This window comes from Carassius carassius, chromosome 25, assembly GCF_963082965.1.
Source record: "Carassius carassius chromosome 25, fCarCar2.1, whole genome shotgun sequence".
NCBI lineage: Eukaryota > Metazoa > Chordata > Actinopteri > Cypriniformes > Cyprinidae > Carassius > Carassius carassius.
This window is the reverse complement of record NC_081779.1, coordinates 26,034,717-26,054,423: the sequence shown is the minus strand read 5'-3', so window position 1 is coordinate 26,054,423 and position 19,707 is coordinate 26,034,717. Positions and strand designations below refer to the sequence as shown.

At 37.2% G+C, this 19,707-nt stretch overlaps 1 protein-coding gene across 1 annotated transcript; it reads right to left on the bottom strand.

Annotated features, from left to right (window-relative positions):
* Window positions 1-14,241: 14,241 nt before the first annotated feature.
* LOC132104504 (transmembrane protein 200A-like) lies at window positions 14,242-18,876 on the bottom strand. The gene is made up of 2 exons (XM_059510022.1): window positions 18,832-18,876; window positions 14,242-16,507 (listed from the first exon to the last, which is right to left on the bottom strand). The coding sequence occupies exon 2, from the start codon at window positions 16,469-16,471 to the stop codon at window positions 15,260-15,262; it is 1,212 nt and encodes a 403-aa protein (XP_059366005.1). The 5' UTR covers window positions 16,472-16,507; window positions 18,832-18,876; the 3' UTR covers window positions 14,242-15,259.
* Between the last annotated feature and the right edge of the window lie 831 nt (window positions 18,877-19,707).

Sequence of the window (19,707 nt, the reverse complement as noted above, 5' to 3'; positions counted from 1 at the left end):
GCTGAAGGCTCGTTGCAAAATGGCCAATGCGTTTAACAGACCAGAAATAGAAGATCCTCCAATAACCAACAGGTCTGGTTTATGGGTGCACTTTGGATTCCCTGTAAGCTATAATGGTGATGGCAAGAGAGCGGTGGATAAAAAAAACAACGATATGTCGCATCTAGGGTTACACCAGCGGGAATACAAAAAAAAAAAAAAACACCAGCGGGAATACTTGAAACATGTCAACTCATTTACGCCGACATCACCTTAGTGTGTCAGTATCTGGGAAAAGACGGAAAAAAGGAGAAACATAAATGCAACAAACTATCCCCGCAGCATTTAGACAGACATTTCCAACGGATTCAAACAGGGCAAAAGACATCACCACGGCGATTGGTAGGCTACATTTACGTTATAGCCGCGGATATGAGACCTTACTATTTACCATTCATTCTATCATCACCATTATAGCTTACAGGGAATCCAAAGTGCACCCAAACACCAGACCTGTTGGTTATTGGAGGATCTTCTATTTCTGGTCTGTTAAATGCATTAGCCATTTTGCAACGAGCCTTCAGCGCGTACTGAGTGAGCGAGCGCCTTACTCTGTAGTGGAAAACGTAGGTTTTAAGAACATGCTTAATGTAATTGAGCCCCGTTACAATATTCCTTCACGAGCCCATTTCAGACAGACCGTAATTCCTGCTTTGTTCCAAAAAACATAAGCCCTATAGAGAACCAATTGAGTAAAAACACACTCAATATAAAGAGTTATAGAGTTCCATATAAAAAGTTACATCTTTGTATTTGTTCATAACTAATATAACATTTTCATTTTTTTTTTTTATAAGGAGCTGTTTTTGTTTTATACAGTATGCTGCTAAGAAAACACCATAGAAGATGGGTAAAGAATAGCTCCATCATTGTTCAATGTAAAAAAAAAAAAAAAAAACATACTTGGTTAGTTTTAATAAATAAAACATTTTTTAAAAATCAAGGAAATTTATCTGCCAACTTTTTCTTTTTGCTGTATCTAAAACGTACCGAACCGAACCGTGACACCAGTGTATTGTATCGAGCCGAACCGTGAATTTTGTGAACCGTTACACCCCTAATATATATATATATATATATATATATATATATATATACATATATATATATATACATATATATATATATATATATATATATATATACATATATATATATATATATATATATATGCAAGTGATTTAATTTGTGGATGTGCGTGAATTTTCAGTGTAAACGGAAGGTGTTTCAGTGTAAAAGGAAGTTGTTTAAGCGTTTACGGAAGTAACCTGTCTATATACCGCATTTGCAATCATGGACAGGGATCGTGCTACACCTGAAGCATTTTGCTAAATGTTCTTTCTTGGCCCACTTGTCACGCTGTCTGGTCTCTGTTTCCCTGAGTCTCCACTAGTGGTCTCACTTCCCCATAGGCACTTCACTGTAGGCACTATAATTCCCACAAAGCCTTGTCCCTTCATCACAGTAATTGCATTCCTGTTGTTAATTGCACTCAGGTGTCTTCACTTGATAGTCATTTATCTGCCTATATTAACTGGTCTTTTCTGTTTGTCTTCATGGAGTCCTTTCTTTCCGTCACCCAGTTTCCTCGCCTTCCGAGTTCCTCGTCTTCCGAGTTCCTATTCTTGTTCCTGTTCCTTCCCTGTTTGTTTATTTGTTGGAGCCCAGCACCACTGCCCAAGATGGCCACCGGCCCAGCGCCACTGCCCAAGATGGCCGCCGGCCCAGCGCCACAGCCCAAGATGACCGCCGGCCCAGCACCACTGCCCAAGATGGCCACCGGCCCAGCGCCACTGCCCAAGATGGCCGCCGGCCCAGAGTCATGGCACAAGATGACCGCTTGTCCAACGCCTCTGCACAAGATGACAGCCACAGTGGACCCTCCAGAGTTGAGTCAGTTTCCGGTTGACCCTCCAGAGTCGAGTCAGTTTCCTGTTGACCCTCCAGAGTCGAGTCAGGTTCCCGTTGACCCTCCAGAGTCGAGTCAGGTTCCCGTTGACCCTCCAGAGTCGGGGCTAGTCACCGTTGACCTTCCAGAGTCAAGTCAAGTCACCGTTGACCTTCCAGAGTCAGGGCTAGTCACCGTTAACCTTCCAGAGTCAGGGCTAGTCACCGTTGACCTTCCAGAGTCGGGGCTAGTCACCGTTGACCTTCCAGAGTCGGGGCTAGTCACCGTTGACATTCCAGAGTCAAGTCAAGTCACCGTTGACACTCCAGAGTCAAAGTCACCGGTGATCTTCATGGGCAAAATCAAGTCACCATTGATCTTCATGGGCAAGGGCAAGTCACCAATGATCTTCATGGGCAAGGTCAAGTCACCAATGATCTTCATAAGCAAAGTCCAGTCACCAGTGTTCTTCATGGGCAAAGGCATGTAACCATTGATTTTCATGAGTAGAGTCATGTCACCAATGATCTTCATGGGCAAAGGCAAGTCCCCATTGATCTTCATGAACAAATGCAAGTCACCAATGATCTTAATGAGCAGAGTCAGGTCACCATTGATCTTCCTGAATCCAGTCTAAACACCACGGAATTACCAGAGTCTCTCCAAGTCTCTGCTGAACTACCAGAGCCTCTCCGCATCTCTGCTGAATTACCAGAGCCTCCCCACGTCTCTGCTGAACTACTAGAGCCTCTCCTCGTCTCGGCTGAACTACCAGAGCCTATTATAAGATCACTTACCATCAGTTTAATTAAATGTGTTGCCTGCTCACTTGCCGTCAGAAACACAATCTGAATCGCGCACTTCGTTTCAGCCTTCGAGCCCTGGTATACAAAGTATCAATAGCACTCAAACGATTCCAACATCATCCGCCGGCGAAGTTCACGGCCCATGATATCACACTCGCCAGCAGTAAGGTAACTGGCAGTTTTCCACTTCTATGCAATCTTCACGAAAATACCTTCCAAACGCTATTCAAGTTACACACACAGAAAGATTAAAATGTCCTGCCTCTAGTTAAAAATATAAAATGTGTTCCCAACTAAGTCCCAGTCCCAAGAGTAAGCTAGCCATTTTCAGTATTAAGGTATAGTGAGTATGTTTGCAAATATTTTGAATAAAACAGGAAAAATAAAATAAAAGTGATCCATGTGTCATACAGATCTGTTGTGGCTGTGTTGTGTCACATGACAAGCATGACATGTCGCCGTGGAAACAATAAGGCGGTACATTCTAAAATAACGGTCGCCTAAAGAAACTCACGCTTTAAACTGTGTGCGAATGTGCGAAAGGGTTTTAATTCTGAATATTTTAGCATATGAACCCTTTAAGAAAAGACTGATTCATGTGATTGGCTTGGAGTCCAGCGGTCTGTCAGCAGCATGAGCGAGAGTTGGTGGAGGAAATGGAAAACAGCAAATGAAAAAAAAAAGTTTTTCATTCATATTTCCATTTAAAATTAATAATCTTATATAAGAGCATGTGGAAAGGAGACTGCAGAGTTTGATGCGTCTAAAGAGAGAGAGATGAAGAAGTAACAAGGATAGACTTACAGAGGCATAAAGTAACTTAGTAAGGAAGTAAATTGAGCCGCAGAGGGTTTGATTATTCCGTTTGAATAACAGAATAACTTCTCCCTTCAGCTTTGTGAACTGGGAGATGATGAACAAACAGTTGAGCCAGAGGAACCCCCTACAGCGCTATTGCACCATCCACACGAGAACAAGTGAGGACATACATGTGATTGTGAACACAACCACTTCTCAATCACACAAACACAATTACATGTAAGCTGAAGTGTGTCATTAGTGTGCAACATTAGTGTCACCAGATGGAATATCAAATAAATAAATAAATAAATAAAACATTATGGCCTCCATTGGTCAGTCAATCAAATAGTCCCGCCCCAAACTCACATTATTGTCTAAGTCTGTATTGTGGTGTCGTTTAACCCCTGTGCGCTCTTCATTTGAGAGTCACACTCATGGTCTTTATGATCAAAGACACCTGAAATGTAACTTTTCTTTTCTTCAGTAAAATAATATATCTTCGTTCAAAATATTTTTTTCTTTTTTCGTTTGTTATTTTAAGATAATTTCATGTTACTAGTTAATATTTATGCAATAATTATGATCATTTTCCCCCATTGAAAATAGTTTAAATATATATATTTTTTTATTCAAATAATTTTTCAATTAATGCAGTATTTCAGTTTAAAAAAGAGACTAGGCTTTTAAAATCCCATTTTTGAAGGCAGAATAGCACATCCACGTGAGAGGAAAAAAAGAAAAACCTGTAAGTAACCACTAGATTCCTGTACAGGGCTCTATAGAGAGGCTTGTGAAATCCCTTGTTGTTTTTATACATAATTGTTTACTTTTATTAGGTTATGGATTTAAATGTACCGTATATTAAGGTATTCCCAAAGACTACTTTTTGTCAAGGTTTATATTTTTGGTGGTTTTTAATGTTGATTTGAAGTGTAGTTTTTTTTTTTTTTTTTTTTTTTTTGCATTATTATAACTACATTTGCGTGTGTGAGTTGGTGTGTTGATTTTGCACTCTAGATTTTTTTAGCGTTTCACCCCTTCATTGCTGTGCAATTTTTTTTCTGCATAGTGGGGGATTTGTAGATTGTACACATACAAATTTTCACCATTTTCGATTTTTTTTTTCCCATTCATTTCCTATGGTTGGTCGTTTTTGAATATCACCAAGTTTCATACCATTCTGGTGAAGCTACGATTTTCTTTAAATATTCAAAATGTTAAATTCTCCTGTCAGAAATGACGGAAGACCACACAAGGGTTTTAAACATTTAGAAAGACTACTCTGATGCTAAAGAAGACTGCAAATATGTTATCATAAATACAGTAAAACAGTAATATTGTGAAATATTTAAAATAGTTGTTTATGTATTATTAAATGTAACTTATTGCTGTGATCAAAGCTGAATTTTCAGCATCATTCCTCCAGTCTTCAGTGTCACAATGATCTTTCAGAAATCAGTGTAATATGTTGATTTGATGCTCAAGAAAACTTTGATAATTTCTTATTAATTTCTTATTATTTTATAATTTCTTAACCTATTATTTTTACTGCTGAAAACAGTTGTGCTGCTTTATATTTTTTTGGAAACTGTGATACAACTTATTATTTTATATTTTATTATTATTTTTCTTTTTTGATGAATAGAAAGTTCAAAAGAACAGCATTTATTTGAAATAGAAATCTTTGTAACATTATAATTATCTGTACTGTCACTTTTGATCAATTTAATGCATCCTTGCTAAATTGAAATTTTAAATCAATTAATTAATTAATTAATTATGACCCCAAACGTGTTTATGGTAGTGTAAAAAAAAACACTAGGTTTAGCTCATGAGGATACTGTAAACTTGTATTGTCATTACATAAAACTAACCCTAACCATAAAAGCAAACTTTTTGCATTTTTAAACATAATTTACTTCATGTATATTTTTACATTTCTACATTTCAAGATGTCCCCGGACTCACATGTAGCTAACTTGAGGACAATTTGGAGACAAAGAACTGTTAAATAAACACACGCACAAAAAAAACTTGAAAATAAAGCATGATTACAAACACATGTAGACCCACTGTGCTTCTCTCACATCAAAACACACGCATAAAACCTGTGAATCCAATGTATGTACATATCCCTAATCTGATCTCATACACTGTCCATGTGACATTTGAGTTCATGACACAAGAAATTCTGTGCCAGCTGAAACACACTCACTAAACAGACTTCAGCATGCCGTGTTACATAAGCATTGGACAAATCCTTATAATCCCAACATGGCAGATTTCTAGAGCCGTCGCAATTTCAGAATCAGTCGAAGCAAAACTCAGAACGTGAGATTACAGGACTTCATGCACATGACCACAGATAGAAACTGTCTGTATAGAACTTCAAATGTAGACAGCACTGAGAGGAAATGAAGAGCGTATGAGGACACTGTGAGCTGCTTCTCAGACTTTTATCCTGTGGAAAGACCCTAATCTCACATGTCTCTTCTAAAGACTCACACTGCACTCGGCTTTGCCAAAATACTCTGCAGTCTAAAAGTCTCTCAGTATGAACTCATAAATCAAAGGAATTTATGAAATATATGAAACATTTCTCATCCAACTGTTCCAAGATCAGAGCTGCTATCCACATTCATTTTACACTTTCAGGCTATTGCTGTGTCCTCATGTATTTCTGTTGTCATAATTACTAAAGACTACTGAAGAATTTTAATTTAGGTGGAGGATTAGGTCATAATGGCTGAAAATGTCTTCTGCTTCAACCATCAAATTGGTTCTGACACACTCAAGAGCCTTTATTTATTTGTTTGTTCATTTTCGATTGAACTATTAATGAAACAGAAAAGTACAATGACAAATGGTTTGTAAATAAAATTGTTATTTAACTATTTATTTGACACATTTCAAGCAATCTGTACACACATGCAAGAAAGACAATAAAAGTGATTACATGCAACAAACAGGACCGTCTCAATAGAGTGAGATTCACAAATAGTGTGGAAATCATGTTATCTGTGACGAATGAAAGTTTCCATGTCTCCATTCTAAGCTTATGAAAACCATTCAAATGCATATTTTTGTGTGGACTGCAAATCAAAACCACAACTTCCAACAGACAACAACACAAGTTTATCTGTGAGGGAATCGTGTGTCTGTGTGTGTGTGTACTGATTTGTGTGATTCATGAGCACACAAATTTGTATAATGACATGGGTATGACATAGGTATTACAATATGAAGGTGGTTTATGAGGACACTCATATTCAAAAGGCTTAAAACATACTAAATGGTGTTTTTGAAAACCTAAAAATGCACAAAGTTTTCTGTGATTGATTGGTTTAGGTGTAGGGTAATAGAAAATACAGTTTGTACAGTATGTCGAGTCCCCATAAACCACCTATACCAACGTGTGTGTGTGTTTGGTATGAAGGATAGGTTTCAAATGATAACATAAACTCATTGCTGGACAGTCAGTGACCAGTCATCAGCATATGTTCATGCACAACAGATTGCTGTAAATCCTGCGCGAGGTGGTTCACACATTGCCAAACAGCTCTCTGTGTATGTTTGATGGAGACTTGAGACTTAGATAATCTGAAAATATATCAATGGCAATCTATTGAAAGTGAAAACCAGAGCTGCCTGCCGGAAAAAAAAAAAGAGGAGTGAAATATATTGTGGCTCAGACAGGTCTGAAGTAGCATAACAATCATTTTTGGTCTGGATCTGAATATTATTAAGTTATTAAAATCATTATAAATGCAGTTCAGATGGACAATGAATACACGTCTATCATAAACATGTTCAGTTTTTGTGAATTAAAAGAAAAAATACAGTTTTGGAATATAATTTTATTATTATTACTGTTATTTAATTAACTCTTTTTTTGTCACTGGCCCATTTCTAAGCAACATGATATTACAATCTGTAAGCATTATTGTACTAGAGTACACCTGCAGTATTATTGTGTCTTGTGTGATTGTATTCCCATTCAGATAGCAATCCAAAGACTGTATGTGGCCCGAACAACCAAATGCACTTGAAGAAATGATGAGCTATTTATATGGAGTTTTTAATAAGATATTATTGCATATTATTCTTCGGAAGTAATTTGTTCTGAAATATAGAATTATGTAGAAAGATCAGAATTCATGCTGAAATCAAAATAAAGCTGCACTGGGCACTGGGTCATGATAACGTTTCCTTCTGGATAAAGCAAAAAGGTTGTTCAAAGGTGTTTTTATGTTTGTTTAATAGAGTCCCGATCGAAAGATGTATTGAGTGAGACAGACATGATAATCAAATATACTTTTTTATGTGCTTCAGTATGTTAGAAAATATGCTGAATTATAATGTAATTTTTAAATAATATTTTTCATTTGGCTTTAAAACTTTATATCCTTTACACGTTAGTGTATAATGCACTGTAATTACTTTAAATTATATTCCCTGGAAGTGTCCTTTTTTAATATATATTTCTAAATATATACACTGAGTGTTCCTGTGGCTCAGTGGTAGAGCATTGTGTTAGCAGTGCAGAAGGTTGTGGGTTTGATTCCCAGAGAACACGTTAGGTAAAAAATGTTAGCCTGAAAGCACTGTAAGTCGCTTTGGATAAAAGCGTCTGCTAAATGCTTAAATTTAATTTAAATGTTCAACTATGCACATTCAATACACTTTAGTGTCTTTTTCATAAGGTTAATAAAAACACCTTCTAGAACCCTCATTCCAGGACAGAAGGTTCTCTCAGAAAGACATGTGCCGCTTCACCTCAGTTGTAGTTTGTGTGTGCATAACCTTTAACTTGATTTTTTAACTTTTAACAACTGTGCAGCTACTAATGAATTAAAAAAAAATATAAGGATAATAAAGGTGGCAGAATATAATGAAAACATGTCAAGGTAATATTTCACCCCCAAGATCGAAAGGAAAAAAGAAAGAAAAATAAACTATGCAACAGTATGCAGATTTTTTTTAAATGTATTTATTTCTTGTAATGAGCACACTTGTCCCACAAAACATTATGTTGATTCTCACTATATTCAATAATGTTTTATAATAACATGAGGATGAGAAATCAAGTGAAAAAAAGGTCTTTATTGTCATGAAAATAATGTCACATCTTATGCAAAACATCTCATGCATTTAATGTTACGTTCACAAATTCAAATGAGAACTGTTCCCCTCATTTCCCTGATAATATTCAGGTAAACATTCAGCCATGTTAGAATATTGTTATTCATCAGTCTCACTCAAAGTCCAAATACTCATCATATGAACAGTGATTCATTGCGGAGCATCAACAGACCCCTGGGACTCTCTGTAAGGAACATAAAAGCCTTATTCGCCGGACGTTCCATCAAATCATTTCTCCTTGATATATATATATGTTTATTATTATTATTATTTTTATTTTCACTCTCTCCTGTCTGAGTAATATTTGCATAGATTTGCAGACGGTGTGTTCTGAACTGCTTTCTAGAAATAACCTCATGGGTATAGAATGCCACACTAGGCTTCGGGAAGTAAGATCGCATTCAGTTTCTCCTTTTAAAACAGACACGGGGGAGACTTTTGAGTTCTGAGATTTAAAGAGATGATATATGCTTCTGCCAAAGTCACAAGTCATTGAGGTTTGAACTTCATTAAAAAGAAAGTCATGTTTGATAGCACAGTTCCCAGTAAAGAACTACCCTCTTAAAAAAGAAAGTTTCGGTTGCTTTTATAAGAAAATAAATAGGATGAAAAAAGACTAGTTTATTAATTCCAACTGAAATACAAGTTTCCATGCATTTACACTCATTTTTAGAAAATATGACATATCCCAAAGAGATCGCACTGTCAAAATATTTTTGAATATTCACACACATGGTCTTACAATACAAACATTTTAGAAGACAACAATGAATCATGGTTGTTTAAACCAGTGAACAATAAGCTGTGTTCATTCTCATCAAGCCGTTTCCCATCTTACCTTAAGAGAGAGTTTTTTGCATGACATCAGACGCTCGGACAGGTTTTTAACCGGCATGCGTCATATTAACTCACCAAAACATGAAATCGTTCTGAATCACACCTGGATCCCATTGACTGGCCACACACAAGCCAACGAGACTGTGCCTCTGGGACCTGCAGCAGTAAAAAACAATTACACCCAGGCCGTTTATACAAGCCTCCTGCTAACATCCTGAACACACACATATAAACAAACTCAAACAGCATGTTTTAAATCAAAATGCTGAGTTACATGATGTATTCTTCAAAACTATATTCCACTTAAAAAATACTGTGACCTGCAGTTCTCTGGGTAAACAGCAGACTGTGTCTCCCAAACTCGGCATCTGGCTGCGTTTAGAGCAGAGCCGTGTTGCTTTTAACGCATTTCTGTCACACGTTAAAAGTGCAGAGAGGACCTCTGAAACTGTGCAAGCTTTTACGAAACTTTTTTTTAATGCACTGCAGATGCTGAGGGTAGCTAATTACCCTGCGCCAGAGGAGAGTGTATCTGGTAAAGCACAAGCTGCAATGCCATGCCAATTTATCTGAGATGAAGAACATGTTCTCAACAAATCTGCCAAATTAATGGCTGCACAATTGTTGACAAAGACAGAATAAGTAAGGTAACATATATACAGCTTGGGGTGGGTAGTATAGCCAATTTACAGCATAAACAATTTTTTTTTTTTTTTTACTGCATCAGAATATTAAAGCAAATTACAAATCACAAGTTGCTCAGAAATGAGAAACAATAACCAAACTTCACTTTGCATTGTGTCAAAAAGTCACACTGTTCATTATCATCTCGTTTGGGACACGCTCTGTATTTTCACATGGCTTAATGTTTCTATGTTGTAAGATAAAGCAGTCCTGCCCTCTGATATATGCACATCTATCTATCGTGATATAGCGGTATAGCAAAATTTCATGTATATAGTATCAGCTAGCATTTTTTTTTCTTCTTTTAAACATCATATTCAAATTTACACAGACACAAATAACAGTTCTGCGCTTTAGTCTTCTGCTCTGCCTCCTCTCCACATACTACTCTTCCTCCTTGAATTTTTGGTGGAAAAATGCCAAAATGCCTTTACAAGCTGTTAGAATCCCAGAAGCCATCTTGTAAACGACCAATGAAATGAGAAGAGATCACGAGAGACTGCATACCTGCCCAGAAGGAGCCATAAAAGCTAATAAGGGTTGGCCCCTGACAAAAACACTGCTGAGGATAATTACAGAAGGGGAATTTCTCTTCCCCTCCTCCTTCTGCTTACTGAACCAAACTCGCCCAGCTTCAGTCTGCTTTTATCTTTTCGTTATATTTTACATTCATCAGTTTGCCAGTTATTTGGAAAGCTGAGAGCCGTGACTTTTTTTTAAAAATATTTTTTGGTCAAATTTTGTGTGAATGTTTAAGAGAAAGGTATTCTTAGCTGCTATGACTGGTTACTATTTAGCTTTAGCAGGATTTTCTGCAGTCCTGTGTTGTGACAAGTGAAAGCACAAATATTATATGCATTGGTTTAGTACAGCTATGTTTTGTACCAATTTTGCATGTTTAGATATATACATAAACTGTAATAAATTGTATATATATTGTAAGGATGGGAACATAGCTAGAAGTTTCTGTAAAATTCTGGCATATTCTGTAATAGTGGTGTTCTATATTCTGTAATAATAAAAGCTGCACAAGTTATTGTGATCTGCCAAATTACCAGACTTTTGTTAATCATACGTTCTGATTTCCTGGTTGTTTATATGGAAAAAAAAATGGTTGGTTTAGAATTTACTTTAAAACACAGTTCAAATAAATTACAAAGAGACAGCAAGTAACACATTGCAATAAATATGAATTTAGAGTAGAAAAACTGAAATATCATCATTTTTTGTAAACCATACTCCAATAATCATTACTATATTATCTGTGAAAAGTGTTGACCCTGATTCAGATTTTTGTTTTCATGTTACTGCTTAATTTAGAATTTGCTTCAAGAAAAGAAAGGATTAAAAAATACTTTGCAAGTCACAGTTCATTAAACCAGTGTAAAAACAATATCCATTTTTACACTGAACATGTTGAAAATTGTGCTGTACTCAGAAATCTCCAGTTCCTTCCATGTTCTGTGAAACTTGTCTGAGCAACAGCTGTTGAAGCAAAAGGACTATAAAAAAAAACAGTTGAATGTACAATGGTTTGAGATGAAGTGTAACATGTCACACTGCAGGGCACGGCTGGAAATGTCGTCATTTAGTGTGTGTTTCCTTTAGAAAGAGCCCGTGGCCAATGCCATGCTCTACCAGTAGAGCTACAGGAACTCAGTTTTATAAGTAATGATTGTTGCTGGCAGGATAACTGAAATAGAGTAGGACTCGTATTTTAAGACATTTATTTTAAATGTCTTCCTTATGTGACACTGAGTGCAGGTCAGAGACTCTACTAATGACCCAATCAAAATCAGCTGTGTCAAATAAACAAGGTTTCTGCTGCTCTTACAAAGTCTTCATTTTAGGCTTTAAAAAGATCTTAAAGCAGAAAGTCTTAAATTCACAAAGTCATGGCATCAAATGTTGCATGCACTACAAAATAAAATGAATATCTTCCTCAATATTTTTGTTTTGTTTTCCAATACAAATATCTAACCATCCTTAAAGCAAGATACATTTAATTGAGACTGCAAAATAAAGATATCTCGTTTTTCTGAGAATAATAACAAAATGAAAATTGAAAAATGAAAGTTTATGCTTAAAAATAACACATTTTGTTAATGGGTATGAAAACCAATTTTCCCTTTGCATTTAATGTTTTTTTGTTTTGTTTTTTACAGAAAAGAAGACATCTTATGTAATTGTTCTTCTTAAGTAAATGTATCTTGATTTAAGAATCTTAAGACGTTTGCACTGGAAAACAAGAGCATAAGGTTTTTTTTTTTTTTTTTTAATAGTAATTATTTCAATATTGTAGTATTTAGGAGCAGAGCTATTAAAGATATTTTGTAAGCGTAATTCAAAAGTAACGGAGATCGGTTGGAAGTTGTATTTTTACACTTTGAAAACATTGTGTGCTTCCTATATTTATCATACATTGAGGCTTATGATATGAATTTGAATGTCCAAAAATGTGAACTTCCTGATTGAAAGCATCAAAATAAAGAACTAACATGATATTTAGAAATGTTGTAAACCCAAATAAAAAACAGGGAGAGAAAGACTGATAGTAACATTTAGGGAAAACTGTAAATAGATGTAAGAACAGAAAGATCAATCATAATTCATTATGCAAATTCAGTTCTACATTTTTAACAATAAAAGGGAGATTTTTAGACTTTAATCTGAAATTTGTTGAATGATAGGCTATAGAATGTCGGAAAAAAAAAGTTTGAATGGAGTTTGTACAATAAGTAGTTTGAGCTGAATTAATTTCTTAAACTTGGGTACAAGAAAAATTGAATGTCTGAGTAGCCTAATATCAATAAAAGCACCTTGGAAATATATTAAACTTATGCAAACCTCTTTCACACTGCTTTCATCCATCATCGATGAATCAGACCTTGCTTTTAAGGCCCTATGGCCTTACACGTACACATCCAACCCGATCTCACGGCAATTCGTACATATTTTACAAGGTGGCTTATTCGTACGAATTCATACGACCACACTCGTACAATTTCATACGATTTTTGCCAAATCGTACGTATTTTACAAGTTGCACAATTCGTATGAATTTGTACGAATGACCTACACCTAACCCCTCCCCTAAACCTAACCGTTAGACAAATCGTATAAAATAGTACGAGTGAGGTCGTACAAATTCGTACGAATAAGCCACCTCGTAAAATACGTACGAATTGGTTGTGAGATAGCGTTGACACATCTAACAAAGCACATGGCTGAGTTCTGCTCCATTACGCCTCTCTGCACCTTTAAACAACAGGGATTCGTGTTCAAAACCAGGTGAAGTCAGATGTTTTGCTTTTCTGAGGAAACAAATGCTTTTTTTCCTTTAATTATTAATTATTATACAACTTAATTTAATTTTATCAGTTAACGTTTAGTTCAAATAGTTTAGTTTTTAGGCTTTGGCCAAAGTAAATGAAATGCTGCATCAAGCAAATGAAATGATATGTGCCTTGATTTCTGTTGTCTGTGCACAACACACAACTCAACTCCTCTAGTGACTATGGTTGGTTAAAAGATACAAGAAAAAAAGAACAATCAGTCAGTATGCAAATAGATGCAAGACAGAAGACCAATCACAATGCAGTATGCAAATATTAAAATAATGCTATTGTTTTTGTTAGATATTGAACCGGTATACTGTCACATTTCATATATACTCAATTTCAGAATCTTTTATTTCTTTTTTATGAGACAATCTGAGCTGAAAATGTCTTATGATGGATCACTGTATATAAGAACTAAAAAAAACTGTCACTGCTAAAAAATTTGATTTATATGTTGCATATGAGTGTCCATCGATGGAGAAAGAAGCTTTTTGTTACAGCATCTCCCAGTAGGGGGTATAATGCTGCAGCTAACAAGCCACACCTTGACCCCCAGATGCTCCCTTGCATCAACGTAAAATCATGGACAACAAACAAACACTTCCATTTAAAGTGGTTTTCTTTTGCCTTTTATTTGCCACACAGGCATGGAATTCAATCCAAAGGTGGTGTAATGGTTCTGATCACTGATTGGTCAGTCATACATTAAGAACCCACGGCAAATAACACAGCGCACAAAAACAGGCTACATGGACGTAATAGAGACGAGTGACTGCCTTATTTTTGTAAACAGAGTGAAGTTACACATTCTCATTGCAAAGACGGGATCACTCCAACTCCACCCTTTAAAGGGAAAGCAATTATGTACCCGCATTAGTGCATGCAAAAACACTGATCACCTTAGTTAATGATGCCAAGAGGGCACTGCACCCTCATTGACAATGCTTCTGTTTCACTGCCGCCTGGCAGAGATGGAAGAAAGGTGAAACACAAGAAGAACAGATACTCAAGGAAACCAGACACAAAATATTAACAGACACTGCAACTGAGGTTGCATTACCTCATTACCTTGCATACAAATGAACTCTCCAATAGCAGACACACAGTTTCAATCCACTTATGAGTCAAATAACCAGCATTCTTTATTTTTTGGCCTATAAAACTATCAAAACCAGAGCCATGTTTTTGGCTGACCTGAATTCGGAAGTCAGAAATGTGTTTACTTTGAATCTAGTCACTGCCGAGGTCTTCGTTTATTCTACCTCGTAGACTAAGAAATGTTGCTTGCTGTGTCCCAGTAACAAGTAGGGCTTTAGCAACAATAACAAATGGATCCCTCCAATTGGAATCCACCCAATCATCTATGACATCACAAGCTGTTTAGCACATTCAAATGACTGTAATATACCTCCATCCCTAGCTTCCTTCAGGACGTGTGTTTATATTTTCATTCCATCAAGTCTCCGAACAAACTAGTGACAAAAACAAATTAAATCCCAAAAACAAGCAAGTTACAAAACTAGTCAAGTGAGATAAATGACTAGGTCATGGAAGTTAATTGACCTCAAGGGATTCCAGAAACTGTGCAAACAATATCCACTGGAAACTTGTGCCCAATTGTAGGTTGGGTTATTCCAAGTGTATATCATTATATAAGGCTCCTTCTTATTACCATTGGCTCAGGCAAGCCATTGACCTTGATGTAAAGATTAAACTTCGGCTCATTGGAAGGGACCTGAGCCATAGCTTTTGTTCAACTGCAAGCATTGCTGCTCAAGCTGGTCCAGTAACTTGTCCACGGAGTCCTCTTTGTTCTCCAGCTTGAGATACTTCTTGGCGCTTCCGAGATCTAGCCGAGGCCAGCTGCTGTGTTTCTGCTCTTCCACAGGTATAAGGTCAAGGCTTGTAACGCCAACTCCAACCATGTTCACACACACCTCTGAGCTGGACTGCCTTGGAAGGAGTCTATAGTGACCCATAGAAGACACAGGCTTGTCCTCAGAATACACCAGATCCCTGGGCAGTATATGTGGTTTAGTCCTATGGCTCATGCTGTAGGAGCGTCTGGGTGGGATGGAGAAGATCTCCAATTCCTCCCCACCCAGAGTGGACATAGAGGATGCAGTCATACAGTTGCTTAGTCCAAAGTGACTTTCTTCCCGCAGATCCAGTGCAGAGTTTGTCACCCGTTCCTCTGTGCAAAAAAACTCTTTGCTGTCATTGCAAGAGTTGGAGGAGTGAATCGAGGATGTGGAGGAAGAGTCCTGATGATGAAGAACCTCAGTGTGTACTGTATCTTGCTGCTGAATGCTGTCCTCCTCATCCATGCTCTTTACTTGTAGTAGAGGCTCCGAACTGGACATTTCTTGGAGGCAGAGGATATTCAGGTGGGCTGCAGGTAAACTGCTGACCCATTGGTAGTGCCTGGCAAGAGCGTTCACCTGCAAGAGGTCTGCCGAAGGCACGGCTGCAGAAACAGAGCAAATGACACTCCGCATCTGAGCCAGAAGCATTTGAGTTTCTCTATCCCGATTCTCATAGAGTACCGTATTGGCACAAATAAGTATGAAGAGTCCCACTCCCATAATGACAGGTCCAAGTAGTTTCATCCTTTCACTATGAACCAGACTTGCTGCTGAAAACAGTCCTTTGGACCCTAATCCCCATCCTGATGCACTTCCAGAGTATCCTTCCTCTGCCGTGTCCACTGATGATCGATGGGTCCTGTACGGCCAGTAGCCTGCCACGGCAAGCGCAGTGCCAACAACAACAACCACCATCCCAAGCAACAGAAAGGCACCCGGCATGGAACGGATACGCAGCTTTCCCTGGATTACACCTTCTTTCTTTCTCCTGGAGTGAAGACTGAAGCGTGGCAAGCGTTGGCGGGAAGGTGTGGCTGACGTCTGGCCACGGGACTTCTGACTCCTCATGGCATAGACTGGTCTGTGATGGTCCCTAATGGGAGTCTGAAAAGGGTGAAGAGGGAAAAGTGAGATCAAGGTTAAGGTCGAGTCAAGTCAAGAGAACAGTTTCATCTTAATGGTTGCTTTAGACCACTAAAGGAATATGCAGTATGTGCTACTAACTACTGTTCTCCTTTGTTTGAATTGTGTGATTGAAACATTGACACTAATGGACACTAATTGACGTCCATTACTATTTAATCCATAGGGGCTTGTCTTCTTTTAAATAATTTAAGAAAACAAGTGCTGTGATTTCTCCTTCACAGCCTTGAAAAAGCATTTAATTCATAATTATAATGCATAATAAATTAAAGGATTGTTCCAGGTCAAATAAAACTGTTGGATGAGTCAAAAGTGAAATAAAAAGAGAAAAGGCTGCCCATATCTGAACCACTGCATCTTGCATCTTGAATGATGAGAAAGTCAAAGATAAATGGCACAAAAAAATGATCAAAAACAGAAACATAAAGATACTGCAGCATGAGATGTTTAGAGAGTAACTAAATTCTGATGCCTCTGTGTGGTGCACAAATCATAAACTGTATTAAATCTATTTCAATAAATCGTATAGACTCTAAATATAACCATTCTTAGAAGTAAAGTGGCTGATGCTGTGTTTTATTGCAGCGAGAGTTTTCCCAGTCCCTCAAACAATTTGTAAACTGTTGCATTAGTTTTAAGGCATGACATATTTATTTGATACACTGACAGATAAACTACCCAGCTGGATTCCCAAAGGGAGCTCCAGATTTTAAACATGGTTTGCTAATTTTAGGTCATCTAAGACACCATTTCTTTATGTTGTTGATTTTAACTAGAAGAAGAAACAGGTGTGCCTTCCCCTGCACACCTGTTTCTTCTTCTAGTTAAAATCACTCATTGCACTGACCAAGGCAAAAATTAATTTTAAGAACCATTAAGAAACTCCAAAGTCCATGCCACATTTGGGTGAGGAAGAATGTAGTGGGAAAAAAACAACAGTCCATAAATGAGAAATGATATGTGGCCAATCCACTCTGGAATAACAAACGCTCCATTGGCAGAGGTTTCTCAACAACTCTGAAAATGTAATTTACAATTCTGTCAACTCACTTGGTTTGTTTAAGCTCATGGGAAATGCTTTGGATGTTCTGCTAGAAAACTTAGATCAGCTAGAACTTGTAAGCCACATGTCAGTATTCAGAAATGCAAAGTAAAGTGGCTAATTGTAAAAACTGAGGTTGTGGCCAAATTTGGGTATAATAATAATGTGTAGTTTTGGCACTAACTTCTTTTTGCAATGTTGCATCATAAATGATTGAACTTACAACTAGGCAAAAATAAAACTCCATAAGTAAAATGAGATGCACACAGAAAAACAATCTATAGTATATGCATCTCACACAGATTCATCAAAAGGCTGGACTGATGAATTCCAGACCTCTTTTTTTCCCCATTACCAAGTTCAGCTTTACTTTTAATGGCTGTTCACTCTGGTTTCCAAATGGGTGAAATTAATTATACAAGAGTATAAAATATATACAGCAGATGTGGATCAATCAATGAATCCGAATTGTTCAAGATTTAAAATTATTGTTTGATAATCTGTGTATTATTTAAGCACTTTAGTCATTTCTTTGTAGACAGGACTCTACATGACGAGTCTGAACACTCAATTATTCCTGCCATCATTGGCATAAATGCATGTACAGTCTGAATTAATCATTTGTGACAAAATAATTTACGTTGCATTTAAAATGAGGGGGAAGGGCAACTCACAGTATATAGTATATTCATATTTTTTTTTTTTTTTTTGCATTGCCATAAGCCTCGTAAAACACTATGTTGTGGCTGTAACATCACCAAATAATAATAATAATAATAATAATAATAAATAAATAAATTATATAGGGCTCAATCCCCAATTCCTTTGTGCATGCTGTGTATAATGCACCACATTTAAAATGTTCACAAATGCACCAAATGATATGTGAAATTCTTTATAATTTCAGACACATTTAAGAAAGCATTTCAAAGACTGTCCATCTTGTGCTAAAACGATCAAAGACATCAAAACGTGATTTATTTATTTCCTTAATAGTGGGCTCAATCTCCAATTCATTCATTCCAATAAATCTCTCTCTCTCTCTGTACATCACATTGAACGAAACAGCCCTACACCCCACCATTTCTCTGTGCCCAAACTTGAGATTAGACTACTTCAGTAACATTAGAAACCTATCGACCTCTAATAAGGTCAAGTCAGTTGCTTTACAGATGTTGCCGCTTTGGGGTTACAAGGTTACAAATGTATCAAAAGCGCCTCAATAGTCAATGCGAATACTTGCCTTTGTTACAATGTATCGCGTTCGCGTTCCATCGTTCTACCGCGCTGGACACGCATGTTCGTGATGATCTTCTCGCGCTGCGAAGTTTCGCGGATCCACATCAATCCAGACGCGCGTGAAGTGCCGCGCGTCTCCCATGACAGCTCTTCCTCTCCAGAAGATGACACTGAAGGGTTAAAAGAACCGACTTTCTAAAGACAGAGAAGGTAAATGTAGCTCCATCATCAGTAGCACCGTCCGTCCGTGCCCCAGTGTCCAGTTTTCGTGTTGTCCCCTCAGTGAAGTGTTGAGGAGAGCGCCGCCCTCGTCGAGACTCAATGGAGTGACCACACTTCAGTTCGCTTTCCACACAGACACTAACGTTCAACAGGCTATGTTGCTCTTTTGGGGGTTTTGTTGAATAAGTTAATGCATGCTGGTGGATATGAATATAAAAAGGCTTTTAGTGTAATATTGACAGAACAGAAGAGGGAAACTATATAGAAAAGCAGGCAGACAAGCCTGTATTACACAAAACAGACACCGGACAGCCTTTTCCTCTTATCTGAATGTTGGCGACATCTTGTGGAATTAGTTTTACCTGTCGAGGCGGGAAAGTAATTGCTTGGAAATGTTCTTTATAGATTATTACATAGATCTAAAACATTAATTCAGCTGCTTAGATTCTGATGTCATTGGTAGTAGATAGTAGTATTAGTTAATTTAGCATTGAATATCATCGTCTATTCACGGTCATGTCATAACCGGAAGCGGTGACATTTTCGCACAGATGGGCATCACCTTCTCAACGCGTCACTCCAGGTCTGAGGTCAGTGATGTCAGGATAATATTTATTGCAGGGTTTATTTTAGCTTTACTTATTTTTTAATGCTCAAG

Bases quoted from the DNA above. Each gene is read 5' to 3' on its own strand.
- LOC132104504 (XM_059510022.1), bottom strand. From the start codon at position 16,471: ATGAGGAGTCAGAAGTCCCGTGGCCAGACGTCAGCCACACCTTCCCGC.